General features: G+C 40.1%; 2 protein-coding genes across 2 annotated transcripts in view; one reads left to right on the top strand and one right to left on the bottom strand.

Annotated features, from left to right (window-relative positions):
* Nucleotides 1-1490: 1490 nt before the first annotated feature.
* LOC138064046 (interleukin-6 receptor subunit beta-like) overlaps nucleotides 1491-19901 on the bottom strand; it is a 33975-nt gene continuing 15564 nt past the window's right edge. The window contains exons 9-15 of the mRNA XM_068924765.1: nucleotides 18474-18632; nucleotides 17325-17447; nucleotides 16584-16736; nucleotides 14669-14812; nucleotides 12651-12747; nucleotides 9386-9449; nucleotides 1491-5701 (exon numbers count right to left, since the gene is read on the bottom strand). Coding sequence (XP_068780866.1) covers nucleotides 5213-5701; nucleotides 9386-9449; nucleotides 12651-12747; nucleotides 14669-14812; nucleotides 16584-16736; nucleotides 17325-17447; nucleotides 18474-18632 — 1229 coding nt within the window. The 3' untranslated portion in view covers nucleotides 1491-5212. The remainder of the gene's footprint in view (nucleotides 5702-9385; nucleotides 9450-12650; nucleotides 12748-14668; nucleotides 14813-16583; nucleotides 16737-17324; nucleotides 17448-18473; nucleotides 18633-19901) is intronic.
* LOC104146892 (microtubule-associated serine/threonine-protein kinase 4) overlaps nucleotides 11266-19901 on the top strand; it is a 397004-nt gene continuing 388368 nt past the window's right edge. Inside the window, exon 1 of the mRNA XM_068924761.1 lies at nucleotides 11266-11394. The gene's annotated coding sequence lies outside the window, so the exon portion shown is untranslated. The remainder of the gene's footprint in view (nucleotides 11395-19901) is intronic.

Here is a 19901-nt window from a genome sequence, read left to right as displayed (position 1 = left end):
GAATGGTAATCAGTTTTCTAGTAGGTTTCATAATAGCCTGGCAACAAGACCTGGAAGTTTGAGGTTTCTGTTGTCTTTACAAAATTGAAACAGCAAAGAGATAAACCATGGCCTGATCCAAAAAAGATACAGTTTGAGACATCTCAGAGTAGTCATATCCATTGTGAATGACGTGTAGTCATATCCATTGTGAATGACGTGGTATTCCAGTAAGCTGAATAGCGCTTTCACGCAGTAGAGCTGTAAACATATAGATCAAGTCTAGTGTGAAAGAGCCCCCTTAGACTTCACCTGGGTAGGAAGCAGGCAGAAAAGTGAGCTGGTCCTGATATATCACTCAACGTGCTGGGAAAGAAATCCTATTCCTGATCCTCGGGAACGCCACATCAGAGTGGGAGCTGTATCCTATCCTTATCATAAGGATAAACTATATGAATGGCAAAAGACAACTGAGGTTGAAGGAACAAATTTGTTCCAGAACAAGAGCAACACAGATCTGAGGCATGAAGGCCGAGGGGAGCAGGATGGGCTCTTCTTAGTGGCTTGAAGGACCATTCTTATGCACAGAGAAGCACTGAGAACTAGGTATGCTGGACAGTTACTTGGGACTGACAGATCTATCTCAGACAGGCATCCAGCTCTCAGATTGTGCTACCATCATGCTGCATCCATCCCTGATATTGTAGATTTGGCTCTGTCTTGCTTGAAGGCTGCACTTAACATTATTTGCTGGAAATGCTGTCCAAAAATGTAGAAATGAACTAGAATTTGCAGTGAGTAGGAGGTAAGCAACATTCTTTCAAATTAATGGATTGGCAATCCAAATAATGACCAGCATAGGCTGGCTATTTTAGCCTCTCAGTGTGGTGGCCCACCAAAGCCACGCGGGTACTGAACACACAGCCACGTGTATCACTACCAGAACGGCATTACTGCTCCTTACGGCTCCTAACTCTGGTGATTCCCAGTAGCTGTTCACTTTAAATGCATGCTGAGATGGTTACATAATTGCTGCTCACAGAAAGGGGAAGGTTGCTGATATTTGGGTACCACTACAAGCAAAGTTCAGCAACAGTAGCTGCTGTTTGGGAAAGGTCAATGAAGCTGTGGTGTCCTGCTATCCCTTTCCATACTAGCCATCCATCAAAAAAGGGCTGTAGCCTGCAATTTTTGAGGTCCAGCAGTGTGTCGTTACTATTCTCCAGCCTACCTAGATTCCATGGTCTCTGGTAAGGCCTTGAACCTGTTTCACCACAAGAACCCTGGCCTATGCTGGCCACTGCTGTGCCTATGATTCCTCAGGGATTTTTCTGAGTCCTGCCTGTGTCTACCTCTTTGATAAATCCAGATTACTTCCTTGGTCAGTCTCTTTCTGTGAAGTTTCTGCCTTGGCCAGGTGAAGGCTGTGTGCCAGGAAACACTGAAGGGGACTCTGAGGATGGATGATGTGAATGACAGTTCCTAGCGCAGCAGATTATTTTTCAGTTTTATTAGTCAGGTTGCCATTTCAGCTGTAGAAATAAAATAGATACAGGGATAAGATTGTTCTCCCTCCCTATAGGCATGAAGTAATTTGTCATAGTGACAATCCCGTGTAAACAGTGTTCAGAGGTGACTGATGTAAGGAGTCCAGAGTTTTATTACCTACTTGCACACTGAGCTCATCAACACAGTACTAGAACACAGTTAATGTAATTCAGGCAATAGAAACATACTTCTTAAGAAAAACAATGCCATCACAAGAGGGGGAAAAAAAGGTAAACCAGGAGCCTGCAACACAGAGCCAGAAGCTCTAAGACAAACATCTTTTGTAAGCAGAGGGCTTAAAATAGGGGGTTTGTTATTTTACAGCTTTTGTAGCAATAACTGGCCTTAGCTCAGATTGACAGGATCCCCACGCCCCCTGTACTGTCTGCTTTTAGATAGTGTGTTCTCTTCAAATAGATGCTGTTGTAGCAGGAGGTGGTTTTTGAGGTTGTCAAAGTATCCCCCAACTCCTAGTATTTCAGGGGGTTATAGATATTCCATTCTATCCTAATTTATAGATATTCTATTATTATTATTATTATTCTATTTGGTAGTTAACATAGATTGAAAAAAACCTCTGGAGTATTGTCGTCACTGCAATACGCTGTTCCCAAGCGAAATATCTATATTTCTTGTATCTCAAATGTTGCCTAGCTAACGTACTGTAGTCTGACCTTAAGTGCAAAACAACAACATGTGTATTAAATTAAAGTATGCAAGAAAAACCTAACCTACCCAAAGTACCAGGAAAACAGATATATACTAGACTGGCTCTTTGCTGGTGCTAATGTACTCACTACCATAACTATATTCTTTCTGGTACCACAGCTGACTCCTTCAGTAATGTGCCATGACTTGCATAACTTGGAATCCACAATTTTTTTTTCTTTTTGTTAGGTAACCTGCCTAGCTTTTGAGTGTGTGTTATTAGATACATTTTGGAAATGGGTTTACTGAACAGAGTTGGTTTTTAGAAACATAAAGATGGAAGCACTCCTGTCCTAACACAAGTTTTGTGTAATCCTCTCTCTGGCATCATGCACTGTGTTGCTGGCAACCAAGGTGATGGGCCTTATCGGTGCTCTCCGCTCATTCTGACCATTTAAATGGTGATAAAGAGCCAGATATTGCACTTTGTTATTCAAATGTAGGACAAATTCACATATCTTTCGAGTTCACCAGTTTTACCTCATTCTTCATTGCTGTCCTCTACCATGATGCTGGATGTGTTTTTTTTTTTTTTTAAACCCTCCACTACTGCTCAATAGACCGGCCATATTAGAGACTGGACATTACATTGGTTTTTCTGTAAATATGAAATGTTAAAACTGTAACCCTCCTGTATAATGCCCCGTGCTTTACATCACTATGCTTATGTGCTTCCAGGCCTGTAGTTAAGCGTCTAGGTTTTTATAATGGCTAAATTCTCACCAAGGCTAACAGTGTTCATCATGAGGTATTATTATATGCTTACTAAGAAAAAAGGTATTCAAAATGCCTTGGCATTTATGGTCCTGAGCTTTTATATTTGTAATTTCCCTCATAATGTAACACACATCAATACTGAAACTAAGGACACTACTGGAACCACACGAACAGTGCTATATCACATAAATCACAGATATCACATACGTTAATAGAAGTACCCTTCTGCAATCATTGTGCATACGTATATACACACACTTTTTAAAAATAAGTTGTCCCTAATCTGAGGACCTAAGCACTATGTAGCTCCTAAACTATGTCCATGAGCAGGTAGGAGCTCCTAGATTATGTCCATTCCACCAAAGCCTCTTTTTTAGCTTGATGAATCTGTCTAGCAAATCTGCTCTTCTGTTTCTCTCTGCATAAAATGTTCTTTCTTTGCTCTTAGAGGATGCATCATGATGGGCTAAATTCATCATTCATATGTAATCTCCGTACCAGGATTTTTCATGTATCTTTCATTCTTCCAAATGTACAGTTTACAGTCATTATATAACTATGTGGTGTGGTATTGGTAATAAACAGATATCAATAATTACATGTACTGTGAGCTTTACAACTGGAAGTGGAATACATCTATCCCTTATATGTGAGGCAAATATATCCATGCATACTTTCAGTGAAATTCTCCTAGCTCGATGAATGGATTTTCTTGAGCAAGATGTTGGTCAATGACTAATATCATGGAGGCAATACTGACTGAGTTAGAAGCCCAGAATGTCTTTTGAGTTTTACATAGGAAGGCCACTTTATATACTGAAATTGCTTACAGGCCATTAGTTTGATTCTACTTATTACCTTATACATTTTACGTCATATAATAATATTTAGGTGCAGAAGTAAGAAAAAACAAATTCTTATGGCATAACAAAGGGTTTTAAGTGCTGATGACGATCAGTGCAAAATGCACAATGAAATGTAGGTTGGCTGCTGCTTGTCCAAACAGAGGCACAGAGTTAAAACCAGTGAATCAGTCAACTGGGGGATTTGCAACTTATGTGAAGTCTTAGTGAGCACGGCTATTCTATAAATCATACTGCCCAATGACTACTATGCATTGAAATCTCTGTGTGAATACTAATCAGCCTTCAATTTTAATGAGAGAATTTTAAAACATGTCAGTCTAATGAGCATCAGGCTTTCTCTACAAAATAATTTTAATAAAATGCTTCATAAACTAGAGGAGACAATAATAAACTGCGTATGCAAACTGCAAACAATGCCTACAGGAGTTCATCGTGAGAACATGTTGCAAGTCACTGAAAAAACAGCTTAGACTCCTTGCATCGTGGAACTCCATAATGACATTGCATAGAGAGCATATTATGGAGGCCCTTTTAGCCCCTGTATTCCAATGACACCTCTGTGCCAGCTTTGGGGGGATGACTAAGCTGGAGTACCCAATTCTTGAAGTCTATTCTACAAATTTCATTATTGCATCCAGTGTGAAATAGTATCTGCAATTACTCTCATTAAATATGAATAGCTTTCTATATCCATATGGATACATATAGGAAGAAAGAGCCGTAATGTAATGTAAGTGAAACTCCAGTAATGATGATAACAGTTATCATCATCTTCACTTACACAAAACTGTTTATCCAACATAAAGTGCTTTACATAGGTGGATAGGCATCATTTTCCCTGCTTAAATTCAGGGCTTCTCACTTTTCTGTTTGTCAGCTTTGAACAACTGGAGAGCTTTTTTGGAGTGGTAGACACCTAAAATTTTTACTAAAGAGCTTATTGGACATGAAAATCAGGTCTTAGATATATAAAACTGATTAGAGAACTCTTCTGATGACTTGAACAGTATTGGCTTCCTGACTGCCCTGGGACTAGAACTGAAGTCTCCTAAATGCAAATACTGTAACTGAGTCAATTGGCCATGTTGGATTTATTACATTCTCTGCAAATCATCAAATTCAAAGGAATTAGCAAAGAGATGTACCTTACTGGAAGATTTTTCATATACTTCCATGCAAGTTTCGCCTATGTGAAGACTGTAGGAATTAGCACAGAGTATCTGTGGTGAAATAGCTAATGTAATTTTATAATTAATCTATTTCACCTAGGAATTCTCTGCCTTGAAGTAGAGAATTACCGTTGTCACAAGTTCACTATTGTATATGATCCTAATGTCTCTATTCTCGAGAGGTTTTGGAACTTGCTTTATGGCATGAGAAAGTATGAAGATTCTTCAGTTAGAATTGACATGTCCCCTTAAAGTTGGTCCAGATGGCATAAATACTACCTGGCTTTGTTTCAAGTAATCTTGAGGAGCAAACAAAACCTGTTGCTCAGTTTTTGCTGGCTTACTGCTTAGCTCCATTTCCAGGTGAGGATGAGCAGCTCTTGCAGGTAGCTTCACTGTCAGACTCATCAGGGCTTTCTGGCTGAACTCCATGCTGGTATAGTCACTCAAGAGTGGTACTGTAATGGAAATGACCCTTTCATTTTCACTTGTAACAGCTTTTTCAGGGATTTGTGCATGCCTTAGGCTTATGTCTATATTATTCCTAAGTGTTTCTGACTGGCATGTGTCACGTTTGCTGTCTTCTTCTACATCATCTGCAAAGAGCTCTAGCTTCAAAGGAGCCTTTGACTCATGCTCTATGACGTACAGGCTGGTGGTATCATTGTCTGTCACGGCCTGAAGCAGTGATGTTGAAATGGGTTTCCAATTAGTCTGCAAGGCAAAACAAGGAGAAAGGAGAATTTCAGTATCATAATTTTCATCTCAAATCATATCAAAGTGCATTTGCCAATTTACTGAAATAAATGACTGAAAAATAAAGCTAGGAGACAGGCAGCCTGGTCCTGCCTATATAATGTTAGCTAACTAATGTGTTTTATCTTATCTCCATAGGTTTTAGGAACATGACTGGAAATATTTATTTCTCTAATTAAGAGGACTTCTCCTCCTCTCCTTTAAGTAAAGTTTTTCTTGCTTTTCTGTGTGCTAGAAAGAAAATGTAGCACGGATAAAATGTAGGTTTTAGGATGAGCTGTTTTGAGACCCGCAGCTTTCAAAAAGCTTAACCCATACGTTACCAGAAAAATGCAGCAGATTGAATTGAATGATAGTCAAACTAGCTTCGGTATCAGCCTCTACCTGCAGTTTGTTATTCACCTTAATGCCATGTTGTGATTTGAATATATATTGGGTTACAAGGTTTTGCAAATTCTGGATGATTACTTGGAGAACAGTCTGTAATGCCAAGCATCCTTCTGTTCTGCTTAGGTTGTTTTGCTGGGTTTTCCCACTTTCCCCGTAATGTTTTTTAAATTAAGGCTAGGATGGTATGTTGTCTGACATATTTATTAGCCTCTTCCTTTTTTTTTTTTTTCTCCTCACTTGCTCTAAATTTCTTTAAACTGTTATGGACCTTATCTGAGAAATAAGTAAGGATAAATTGTGTTTCACTTTCCTTTCTTCCCACAATTTCTGTTCTGAATTGGAGAATGAATGTACTGTTGCTCTCTGAAATCTCAGTAACTCTGCATAAAATATCAATAAGTATCTAACTAGCACTTTTATTGGGATGAGCAGACACCTCTTCATGGTCGGCATTTGCCCCGTTTTGAATAAAGACTTGTAGGGTATATGTCTCCATTTTCATGTTTATTATGAACAGCAGCCCAAACTCTACACCTAACATATCTAAAATAAGCAGCATGTGAACTCCTATCTGCGAGAGCCACTAATGTGTGAAGAAGACGACGTGGTAGTTGTAGATTTTCCACCTCCCAGGACCAACCCTGGCTGAAGAAGTAGGACAAGGGCTGTGCCTGCCTGCAGTAGCCTGCCTGCAATAGCCCACATCAGCCGACTGGCAGTGCCTGCGAAGAGCTGATTACTGTTCAGCTCATGGTGAAAACCTCTGTGTAAGTAGTTATTGTGTTGAACCAATTGCTTTCTGTGCAGGTGACTGATTAACTATATTAACCTCACCAGGATATTCCCATACTGTAGCCCAGGTGAGCACCTCACAAGCACTCACTATTTGCCTTGGCATGCCATTTGCAAGTTTACAGGTGTCAGAGTTTGATAATTCTTGCATTAAAGCAAAGTCCTATTTAGCTCACTTCTGTGAATTTACTGCAGGCTTATTGACCGCAATAGATATACATATAGGAGTGAAGACATTGCAGCTCCCAATGACTAGAAAATAGAACTGTTCCTACATAACTGAATGTAAAAATGTTGTTACTTAAAACCAATTTTCCTTGATTTCTAAAATCCCATTGCTTCATGGAAAAAACTGTTCCCTCTTGGAGTGAGGTTAGGCCCGTAACTATTCCCTCCAGGAAGTCTCATACCCTTCTTTGAAGAATCTTTTCTAAACATGAAGAACAGGATGCTGATGGGCTGGCTGGCTGGCCCTGTTAGTCACCGCAGTTCATTTTCCTCATCTGCGTGTGCTGTTTGAATTGAGCGTGCTCTCAGTTCACCTTGCTGCTAGGTACAATGGGATTTGTATTATGGCCTTACATTGCAGTTTCAGGTGTTCTGAGTGCATTTAAAGTACAAATTCTCTTGCCACCAATCTGGAATATATGTTTGTTTCTGTCAGGATTTCATACGCTGTTTAACTAAGCTGAGAGAGATCGTTCCTGAAACAATCTGCAAATATACATACACACACACACACAGGCACACACACACGGATAATATAGTAAAATTTCCTAATTGCTTCCCATTTAACAGTTTTATAGTGCTCATGAAATATAGAGAAAGGCATACCTAATGAACTGTTGCTAATGTCAGCTTACTTCTAGGAAAGTCTCTGGTAACTGCTTTATTGTATTGTCTACTCAGAGCTCTTTCTGCTTTCCCAAAAGCCCTTAACTGATATCTGTTATTTCTTTTCCTGTCACATTATCAACACAATACTATTCCTCTACCAGACTGGGCTAATACAGGTTCCATTTCCTTTTATAGCTGCTCTGCCTCTGCAGGACCAGTTAAATGGATTTTCGAATAAACATATTTTTCTTTTAAAGTATTTATGGCATTCTAGTCCATAAAACCTCTTTGTTCTTTCTATCAGATGCAGCCTCAATGCATTTCATTTGCATTATTCACAATCGCAAATTATTCTTTGAACACTTGCCCATCTGAATCAAAATGTAGTCATGCCTAATATGACGTTAGGTCATTTTGACTGGTGGTTCTTACTCCTTTCTTGCTCACCTTCTCCTATCCCCCTAACCTTTTTATCACATTAAAAAATCGTTCAGGTTTTGCTATTTGTTTAAGGAAGCAACCCCCTAACTGCTTAATATACTAGATTCTCTTTTTGCCTTTGAGGAAGACTCATTTTGAGCAAGTGTTGGTAGATCTCCCACTTTCTAAATGTATTCAAAAGAACCAAGAGAATTAAGTGGAGTTGTTTTTACTCGAGTGGCCGATGAAAGACAGCTGAATTTGAGAACTATGAATTGGAAGTTGCCCAGTGCTCCTAAACAGATCAAGTTCTTTAAAACTGATTCACTAAACTAGTGAAACTACAATCTTCTAATAATATCACTTTTGAAACTCTCAACTTGTACATCTGCCACCTGATCATCCTTTGCTCTTCTGCATTTTCTGGTTTTTGCGGAATGACTACCTGATCCTACATCTGAGCTCACCACCTCTTTATCGAAAGTAGCTACACTTAGGTTCAAGAGGCAAGGCAAGGGAAAGGCAAGGCCTGCCTGTCAAGGTCTTCTTGAACTTCCTTGCTGCTGATTTCATTCTGGTGTTTTCTATCTTAGATCTTGGACAGTATCTTGTAGAGACCTTCCAGCTTCTGGCCTGATCTTTGATCATGCTCTTGTCTTTTCCTATGGCAATATTTGGCTTTGAACTCTCCAGTCCCTGACATCCGCTTAGCCTGACAGTGGCATATACTTCCGGTCATCATGTTAATGCCTGGGAACAAGGAAGTGACAAATGTGTATCTCTCCAGCAGTCTCCTTCCAGTAGCTAAGTTCCAGGCACTACTTCAGACCTGAAACACAGATATCTTTATCACAAGCTATGGGTAGAGCAAGGCTTAAACGTGCAGCTGAATTGTAGTGCTTTTTGATTAGCACATGCCTCTTCAGACAGCTACCAGCTGAAAAACTAGAGCCCCTGGATTGCTCTTGAAGCACACAGAGATCTTGAGGGGAGAGGAATGGATTCCAGAAAAACACCACATATATTATCTCCTTTTGGACACTTCTGTGGCATTAGGCCATCAGTATTACTTACAAGTTGCGAGTTACTTTTGAGTATCTTGTGCTCTAGAGTTTTCAGAAAAGAATAATAACTAATATACTGATTAATCAGTAGGAAAAAGCTTCCTGGTATGTTTTTTCATACCATTGGAACAGTACTTGCCATATCTTGGATTGCACTGCTGTTTCTTGGATTCGGTACGCTAGGCCAGTACCATTCTTTCAACCTGTAAAGAAATACTCCAAGTTTATTGTCAGGTTAGATGACTGACATTTCCTATGCATTTATTATTAACGGCATTCATATACAAATTTTATTGGTATTTTCACAATCATCAAATTGAGATGTTATGCACTGGCTATTAAACATACTGCCAATGAAAAACTGAGGACCAAACTTGTTAGTCTATGCTGCAATGCTGAGTTAGTGAAATCTAGCATCTGCGACAGGAGATGGTAACGTCTCTTTCTATAGTTCTCTCATTGTGTATTCTTAATTCACTATTGTTTCCACAAAACCTCCATTTTCTCCTTTGAGGACTCTCAGACATGTAAGAAGAAGTTTGTTTTAATAAGCACTTGCTAGTGGGCTTCAACTTAGAAGTTTACTTTTCCTCAAAGAACAAACTTCTGCTTTTTAGCTTCTCTGAAATAAAGCTGCTGATCTGGAAGAGGCTCTCCCTGGGGCCTGCTCCCAAGGCCCTCCCTGGGAGTGCAATATAGCTCCTAGTCTTTATCCCCAGTCTGAATTTGGCTCTTGCTGGGATCTATTACAATATCTTACTATTTCCTCTGATAGTGATCTAAACATGCCTTTACTGAAAGCTCACACAAACTGCTTCTGAAATAGCTATAGATCAAGGAACAAGTCGTTCCAACTTGCTACAAAATCCAAATCCAGCGTGTTTGTTTCGGAGCTCAGGTAGTATTTCTGCCTTTGCACTCAAACCTCGCAGGGCTTGAATGAGCAAGAGATGGGGGGAGGTTTTACAAAAGTAGCACAAGAGTTCATGAACCGAGCGGTTCAAATGGGTTTCAGCTGACTGCCTGGCAACAGCCATCTCATCAAAGTCATTTCTTTCAAGCTCCTTTCTTGGATTCAGGAGCTCAGAGATAAGAAAACTCAAAATAACCTGCCAAGCTCTCCAGCTTTTCTGGGGGCAACTGCGCCCCGCGTAGGCATGCAGACGAGGCCCCCGAGCGCCGGCCGAGAGCCGGGCGGGGAAGGCCGAGGGCCGCGCGGCTGCAGCAAGGGGAGGCAGGCTGGCTCGGGGGGCCAAGGTCGGCCACTGCGGCTGCTCTGTACCCCCTTGCCGGGCGTGGGGCAGGGGCAGCCCGCCGAAGGGGCGTGTGGGGCTGTCAGAGAGGGTGGCGGGCGCCAAGCCCTGAGGGCAGGCCCTGGCCTGCAGGCCTCGGGCGAGCCCCGGGGTTGGGGCAGGGCCCCTTTGGCCGAGCTCCCTCAGGCACCTTCCAGACCCAACGAGGCCGAGGTGAGGGACAAACGGGACAAAAGGCACACCTCTGGGCTGGCGATGAGTGAATCGTTGTTACAATCTCCGCATAAATCTCAGAACACCTTTTATTTCGTGCCTCTTTCCTGCCCGCCCCCGCCCCGGCTGATTTCCTGACGTGCTCCGTGGCTCTTCCTCAGGGGACAGGCTGCCGTCACCGGGGTGCCCGTGGCTCCCCTTGCGCTGGGCTCCCCGAGCCAGCTCTTGCCTTCCCCATGCTAGCAGAGGCTGGCTGTTATTTCCCCGTAGAGGGGAAGCGGTGGGAGTGGTGTACGAGTTTCAAGAGAAGTTTTTCTTGGACTGAGTCTGATCCCGTTGACATCAACCAGCAATGACCCTTAATCATCGCCTTCTGTGGGAGCGGAGGAAGAGCAGCTCTGAGCTCTTCTGGGCTGATCATCCCTCTATCAGAAGCGGCTGATAGAGCAGCACTGTGTGACCTTTGGGTAATGACTCACTTCACAGAAAAAACAGCTGTGAGAGACTACAAGGTTATCTAGTACATCACCCTGCCTCAGTGTCTGGTCTTCAAGTCAAATCCAGACTTCATTACATGTGAAATACTTAGTCTCTGTTTAGGTTGTGGTTTGAGGTGGAGCCTGAGGCCATAGAATTATTTGATCTCCGCTGATCCCATGAAGATGGGTGTTTATCTGGCTTGGTGAGTCCCTTCTTACAAATCTAACCAAAACAATTGAGCAGAGGGGGTCCCTTGGGACCTTTTTTCCTCAGTTACAGATGCTCAATACTGCTGCAATTCGTTGTCATTTTGTAATGCTACACTGGGCTTTTGAGTGCTGTTTTTTTCTGGTTGTCTGAGAGCTCTTTACTAGTGAGCTAAGCTGAGCACGATCTTTAACAAGATAAAGCCCTTTCTGAGACAAAACTTTTGTGTAGGCTTCAGCTGTTCTCATCAGGGGAGGAAAAATGTGTGCAGCTCTTTAGAAAGGCCAGAACAGACATGGAGCAACTCAAAGCAAATACCTGAAAAAAGAAAGTGAACAGCAGGCTTGTGTGCTGTGATGTCTTCTGTTTCTCAACAGCAAAGGCAGGAGCCTTTAGCCCGATGCATAAATTAAAATAAGTTATGTTATGCATTGTGCCTTTCAAGTCGCAGTTTGTACAACCTGTTTGCTCTGCCCTTTCACAGCTACCCTTTTAATATCTGAGGTAGGTGCTTTTTAAAAGGAGAAAAAGGAAGGTAGTATTCTAGGATATCACACTAATAATATAACCAGGTGTATGGAACTGGACTAGTCTGTATCTGAAAATGAATAATCTGTTACTATGCAAGCCATTTTGCTTTTAGTGTTAGTACGTGCCCTAGTATTGTACTTCAGATTAATTTGAGGAGGGGAGGGTACTTTATCACTACAAAGAATAATTTGTCCCAAAGTTAGAGGACCTCTTCCCTCATCTATATCTTGTAGACATCCTTGTTATTCTCGCTTCTTCCTACTCATCCATCACTCCTCATCTCTACAGATGCTCCCTACATACCTATTATGCGCTTATGTGCATAATTTGTACAGGTAGCATCTAAACTGCTGAAATGGCAATGTCAATCTGTGTATGCTGCTAGAATATAATCAAATGTATGCTTATTCTGTAGATATTTATTTATTATTTATTTTTGGTTCTGAGAAATGATCCGTGTTCGTTTCAAGGGTGTTTGAGACAGTAAGTACTCAGATAAGTGTATCAAAAGTAAAAGATGATGAATTTTGTCAAAGTATTTCAATCAGTTTGTTACTGGTTTCTAAATGCTCTCACTGTATAAATGAGCGGGGTGGCTTTTTTGTCTTGTGCTTTTGAATTGAGTTGCTTTTAATGCCAAAAAATACCCAGTGCTATGAAACTTAGGGTTAAGTAAAAAGGAAGTGCAGCTAACAAGTTCACTCAATATTCCCTTCTTACCTTTTAAGCACCAGAGAACAAGTGAGAGGTGCAAAAACCAGAATGAGCATGATGCTGAAGCAAAGGCCAGTCACAAAACCTTCAAATTCCCCTTTATCTGATGGGAAACAAACAGGGAGATGGAATCAGACTTATTGTATCAAGTATGCAGAGGCTCTGTTGCTTCCATTAGAGAAGCATTTCAGACAGAATTCAAGTCAAACTTTGTACATGTTCTGGGATTCCTGTAAGTGAAATCTAATTCAGACAAGGTTTGGGATTTTTAGAGGGCTGTGAGGTCTTTAGGTTTGTTTTATTTTTTTAAGATGTCTGGGTACATGCTGATTCTTAAATCTATCACCTAAAAAACCTCACTCCATAATAGAAGGCAGAAGCATACCTACTCCCCATGCGAGCTCCATCTTATTTAGTGGGTCAGGACCCTGCTGCAGGTCTGGCTTTATAAGAAACTATTCAATAGGAAGTGGCTTTTAAGATGTTTCAGATTTTAGTAGTGGGCTTTTTTTTTTTTTTTTTTTTTTTTTTTTGTAAATAACCCACCTGGTCCTGGTAACAGTAACGTAGACTGTGTATTTAATAGGTGACTTGCCTACCTCACCTGCTTGGAACATGAATATAATCCCGTTCACAGTCAGCCATGTGTCAGCCCTTGGCATGCACCTATACTGCCTACCATTGCTTATATTAGTACCTGCCAGAGATCCTTCTTTTTTGTCTTGCCAGGAGACAAACTACTTAAAACACAGGCAGCAAGACCAGTATTGCTAATGCAGGAACTGAAGTATCTATGATGAAGCGTGAGTCAGAGTTGAGGTGTTCTCTACAGACAGTTAAATCAAGTTTCAAAATAGCGTCAGGAAAATGTGGTCAGCACATGATTGTGTTGCTGATACTGACAAACCATACTTGTGAAAAGGCTGCTTGCTTTTTCTTTTCCTACCCACCTCCCAACAAAAAAGTATTTTTAAAAATCGAACAAACAGCTACTTAGTTTTGCTTTAAAAGGTATTTGAAAAGCTGCTAACTGCTTTGTTGCTGAGAAAGTGTTTTATGAAAAAAGAAGCCTGAGATTCTTTTAATGGATGTAAAGTAACCTGTGAAATACTGGGGAGCAGAGAACAGTAAATGTAATCTCTGAATTGAGTGTAATTACTTGAATTAAAAAAATAGCATTCAATTAACTCTGAATTCTTGTTATTTTCCACAAAAACGGAATCTTATCTTAACATAGATTCAATACAGTGGGTATAATAGAAGTCTGGCGCACCAATTCTGGTGAAAGCCCTTTGATTTCTTGTGCTCTTTGTCAGCAGAAAGGATTTTCATGGGAAACTTGATTTGAGTTGATTTTGAGGGAAAATTTTAATTTCTTTCCTCCTTCTGCTTCGTGCCTTTGACTATCCCATTGTATGAACACAAAAACCTATAGTGGGAAGATATCATCTACATACTTCTGTCTCTCTGAATATCACAGGTTTTGTTTTCCTGTGGCTGATATTGTCTCAGCCTGTGTGTGCTGTGTGTGTTTTTTGTTTTTGTTTTTCAGGACACTTTCCCTGAGTTATGGTTGTGGTTAATGGCTTAAGTGGCTAACTGAAAAACTGTTCTAGATGATTGCTCCGGGTTTTGTGAAGCACAAAGACCACTGAACTTAACCAGTCACAGACAGAATTTAAACTGCTGGAATATGTCATTGGAGCCTGCAATAAAGAAAGAAAGATCTTTGAATATAGCTAGCACAACAAGGTCAGAAAATGCTTCAGCGATAAGGAACCTTAGCTAAATCTCTGTGTGCTAGGCAGTGATTATATAGACACAGTTGTTATGTAGTTTACCTGTAACAAAGGAAAGATTTTGTGTGTTTGCTATCAGTAAACTAAGCACTGAACAGTAAATCTTGTGTGTGAGCATTCCCTGAAAAGCAGGGGAAAGGGAGGGTAGAGGATAATGCTATGTGCAGTGCATAAAGCCACGACTGACTCCAGGCATAATGCAGTTGCTTAAAGCTTCCACAGTACCGTATTTTGGCGTACTGAAAGGTTGTGAAAGAGTCTGAGGTCCTTCTCCAGCATTGGTGAATCCTGAAATCTGCACACGGTAGATAGTCTTTTCCTTAAGTCCGGTAAGATGGTAACTCGTGGTAGAAGAATTGACTGTAGCAGCTGAAACACAAGAAGGGTTAGGGGATAAGAATATTAGCTGAATTCTGATGTCTGAGTTTATGAATGTAGCTCTCTGAAGGGAAAAAGCAAAATTTTATATTTCTTGACTTTTTTTTTCTTTAAAAAGCTTTACTTGAGTAAAGCTGCGGTCAAATCAAAAAGGGGTCTACTATGGTGTTAGACTCAGTCTAATCGATAATGTGTTTGAACCCGGAAGTAAAAACCATGAGCTTTTAACACACCAAGGATGTTTAGGTGCTAACTGCAATAGGCTAGGCATACTGCATGACAGGAAATGCGCATGACACGCTGAACAGTGCGTTTCCTGAATATCCCTGGCTGTGACAGTTGAAATAAAGACTTGTTTTTACAGCAGCAGTAGAATGAATGTTCATGTTAGTCCTGTGTTTGACCATGGAATGAGCAAAGGATTTGAAGTGCTTGTAATTAATCACTGAATAATATTTGCAAGACTAGACCCTACAACATACTTTATCCTCATGACTGCAATTAGTATTTACTCGCTTTGCTTAATACCAGTGCAATTACTTAGAGCACTCTCTACAGAAAATAGGCTATGTATTCTGTTTCACCTGCTCTGTGGACCTTTTTTGCTCAACCTTTTCCTTTTCTTGATGGTGCCATGATTTTTACCCTGGCAAGAATAATGCAATCAATCAGCAATGCTGTAGAATACTTCTGACATGACTGAAGTTATTTTTCAAGCTTGCCACTGAGAATATAAGATCTCCACAGAAGTAGAAATGGTGCTGTAGCCTGTAGGCTTCCTTCCTCCAAGTTCTTAGAAAAACTGAAAATTATTATTCTTGCCTGGCAAACATGGCAATCAGCTGTTGTGTCACTGTTATATTGTCTCATTAGGGGAGAGTTAAAAAATAAAACTCAGCCGTGGGCACTACTCTTCTGTCTCCCCTTGAGATACCTGATAGGTGCCTGTAATGGCATAGAGTCCCCTGAAGACAATGCTAACTTCAGGGGAGCCAGGACTTTGCTCTTGAAGCTTTTGTTACTTTTCATGGCCCTTTAGAGGCATATGCTGACATGAATCACAGAACCCTCCTTACTCTCCTTTGTAGGGTCTTAGGGACTATTTGTTATCCATGTGTCTTTAACCTTAAATACATGTCAAACTGTTGAAAGTTAATGCATTATTTTTTGTGGCAAGAGGACTTTCCATAGCAGAACAGAAGGAAAATGTTTATCAAAAGAGATGACTTTTTTGCAAACCTAAGTAGTTTGAGCTCATAACTATTCATTTTATAATGTAAAAGTTTAATCCCTAGTAGTTAAACACAAAAACTGTCAATTTAAGATAATTTTGCTAAAAATGAAATTAATAACTGTGTCTTTCAAAACAGTTAGGAAGTACATACTTATATGCTGCTCATTGGGTCAATAAAAGAAATACATAATTTTTGAAGTTCTTTCTTTAGTAATGCTCAGAGTCAAGCTTGGCTAAGTTACAGTGAAATGTAAAGAACTGTGACTGAAATCATAATACCTCAGAAATACCAAAAGCAAAATACCAATCTTCCTTTCACTGTTACTAGAAAATTCTACTGTAATCTTAGAATCATAGATTTTAAGGAAATTTTTTTCTCATCACTGTTTAATTTGAGATGGCCCTATAAATTCTCACAGAAAGGAAAGTAATTTAGCTCTGTGCTGTGAAAGCACTAAATGATGAAACTTTTTTTGGTCGCAGCACTGGGACTGAGCTGCTGCTTTGTTCTGAGTGATGGTGACTTACCCACAGATTTAGGTCTTGCTGAATCTATGTAGCTTATTCTGTATCCCCGGAGAAAGCCCAAACAGTCTTCAGCAGCTATTTCAGTCCACTTCACAAGTGCAGTATGTTTTGTGATATTCAGAACTGTCACATTAGCGGGACCTATTCTAGGAACTTAAAAACCAGATAATAATGTAAGTTCTACATTAATATTTATTCAATAGACATGCAAGGCTGAAACCTAGCTGCTATCTAGAGAGCTCCTTCCCTGATTCTAGTTGTCGTAAACATCACATAAAGGGTGAAAGAGAAAAAAGAAATCCCGCTGAGTAAAACAACTTGATCTTAAGCAATATCAAAGTAGGCAGAAACTGTGACTGACTTGTTATGGATGCTTTTACTCCAATAGTCACACAGCCTTATTAATTTCAACTTCCAGTGTAAGCCATCACTGAATTGGAGGTGGAACATCTGACTTTGGTCATAGATAAATTTGAGCTGTGGGGACTAGTAACTCAGGGACCCTCTTGCTATTATTTTGGTAATGTCATTTGTAATGCTAACACTTCAGTGGGCCTGTCAGTAAAGAACAACATCCAGGTCCCTCACTCTGCCAGTGCATAACTGCTAGGACCAAAGGCAATGCTAATCGGAGAATGCTGGTAAGACACCTGTAACAGAAACTTATTGTAGGATTTCTTTATGGCTGCAGATAGGAAATGAGAAGAAATATAAGGGGTGAGGTATAAAGGGGAGGAATACCTCCTTCAACTGAGTAAAAGTGGGTCACTCCAAAAGTCTTTTCATGTCTTGTGAAACTTTCACACTGACACACATCAGATGCATGTACCATTATTTTGTACAACTTATATGGCTGAAAATTGTCTGGAAAACAAATAAACTTACATCAGTGTTTACTGAAAAGCTGTAAGTGAGAAGGAAGGGGAGGAGGGACAACAACTTGATAGCTTTTCTGTATAATTCTTATTTTCTCATTCTCAAAGCATAGTATAAGTTTGCAGTGAGTACCACTTTGTACTCTGAGTACAAAATATGTGCGTCTTTCCTCTAGACACTTCTTGCAAACAATTTCAAAAGTAGAACAAGACACAACACTGGTTTGCTTTTAAAATATGCTGGACCTGCTTATAGTCCTCCTCTGGAAGGTCTGAGCTGCGTAATGAAAAGAAGAGAACTAAAATGCCTGTAGATATCCTAGTTTAAGGATAGATATGTCCCCCTCAGCTAGCATATTTTAAAACATTGCAACTAGATGTAGTGTGGCAGCACACATGTAACAGGAGGAGCAAGGAAAACAGTGGATTGATTTGTATAAGCCTGAGGTTAGATGTGTACATAAAAGTCAATCCTGACTGGTCTTTGCAAGAGTCAACTATATGACTTCAGTCAAGATTTTTGGATGACTGGCAGCAGCTCCTTGTGCCTAGCTTAGTGAGTAGAATATTGGAGTTGAGAACTGTTGTGCTTTGACAAGGCCAAACACGGGGATAAAAAGTAATCTAATGGAAAGCCTGTAACAGAGCATTTTATATTTAAGGCTAAGTTTACCTAGGAGCAGAGGAAACATTTTTATTTTCATGCTACTGTGTTAGCCAGTGGCGTATAGGTCCCTATCTGGCATCTGGGGAAGGAGAGACCTTGTACTGGCAACAGCAGTTTAGCTACATCTCTTGCTCAAATATGAGCGGAAGAATCCTACTGAAGACTGTTCTTTTTATCTGCTCTGATATCTCTAAAAGTTGGGTATCATCTCAGTGCAGAAGAAAGATACAAATTGTACTCCTCTGGATCTTCAGTTTGTTCTTAAAAACAGGATGAAAATCCTTTGCTCCCAACCAAAAAATAACCAGTAAAGAAAACGGTGCCTTCATCAATAGATGTTCCTGTTACCTAGTGTGAAATTTCCAGTAGCTGCAGCTATTATTTTCATGCGCATATCCTCTTTACCAGTGCCCCAGTCAACCACAAAACATTTTGGATTGTATTCTGGAGTCCAGGTGACAACTGTATCGGTTCCCTGAGGTTTGACGTTGATTTGGCCAGGCAAGTCTGTGAATGTATATACCATTATAGATCAATAAACAGGAAAGCAATCTCTCTTTTGCTCAGACTTCTTTTAAGACAAGTAAGTAAGGTTTACGCTACCATGTCCGTAAAGCAGACTTAGCATCTGGTACTTTGCAAAAGTCTCAGGGAGATCCCGTGTTGGTTGCTGCCTGTGACCTTTAATTCCTCGCAGTCAGAAAGGGGGAAATGGCTGTTCCAAGCCTCAGGAAGAGGAAGCTCACCATTGTTAAACAACCTTCTGTGAACAGCTATCAGCTGCTGTGCAGCGAGCAACTGTGAGATAGCTTTTACTTGGGAGAGGAAGAGAGAGGGGCTAACAATGTCTTCTTACTGAAAATACTAAATTTTTAAACATTTTAACATTTTCTAGGGCAGATTATCAAACTAAGAAAGACCTTCTGATTGAAACTAAGGGAGGAGAGGAACAACCTGTCAGCTGTAGTAAGAAAGGAATCTCATGACAGATACAATTCTCCATTTCATCTCCTATCTGAAAACCAATGTAGTAAGTAGAATTAAAGAAAATGATTATACTAGCTGAGGAAGAGTTCTGCATAATGCGAAGGAATTTGTCTTGGAAACACACTTAATGCGTGTACCTTCCCAGTAATTCATCACAGATACAGAGGATCTATGCATAAGTAAAAGCAAAGCAAATCTAAAACAAATGTCTAGAGAGCGCCATGGAGAACAAGCTGATAGATTCAGTAAACAAGGAGCTGCCAGCTGAATGATGGCTTGAGGTAAGCGTATGTATTTTATTAGAAGGCTGCTAAAGCAGTGAGATGTGAGAAGTAAAAATAAATTGTTAAGTATTTGCAGGGCAAAGGAGAATGGAATGAGGAGAGTGGGCTAGAAAATTTTGGAAAACCAATTAGTTGCAGCTTTCTGGAGATCAGCAATGGTACTTGCACACTGATTTACTTGTGCATACTATAGCTCCATTAAAAACAAAAAATTTTACCCTGGAAGAGAGAGTTTTTTCTTACATTACAATAACTGTACCTCAATTTTATAGACGATTGTAGCAAATGAAACTGGTTTATATATAAACAGAATAATTGTTAAATGTTGTTGTTGAAATGAAAAACCTAGGTATTTAGGCATCACAAAAGCTTAAAATCGTCATTGAAATATGATGTATACCTCCTACAGTTCCTTCTCCCATGTGCCAGTCGGGGTAATAACAAAATAAAAGTTGCTTAACTCAAAAACTTAGATTTGCAGATGATTCTGAGAACTTTCTTTGAA

Source organism: Struthio camelus, chromosome W, assembly GCF_040807025.1.
Source record: "Struthio camelus isolate bStrCam1 chromosome W, bStrCam1.hap1, whole genome shotgun sequence".
Lineage (NCBI taxonomy): Eukaryota > Metazoa > Chordata > Aves > Struthioniformes > Struthionidae > Struthio > Struthio camelus.
Note: the sequence above shows the minus strand (reverse complement) of the source record. Positions and strands in the feature narration are given on the sequence as shown.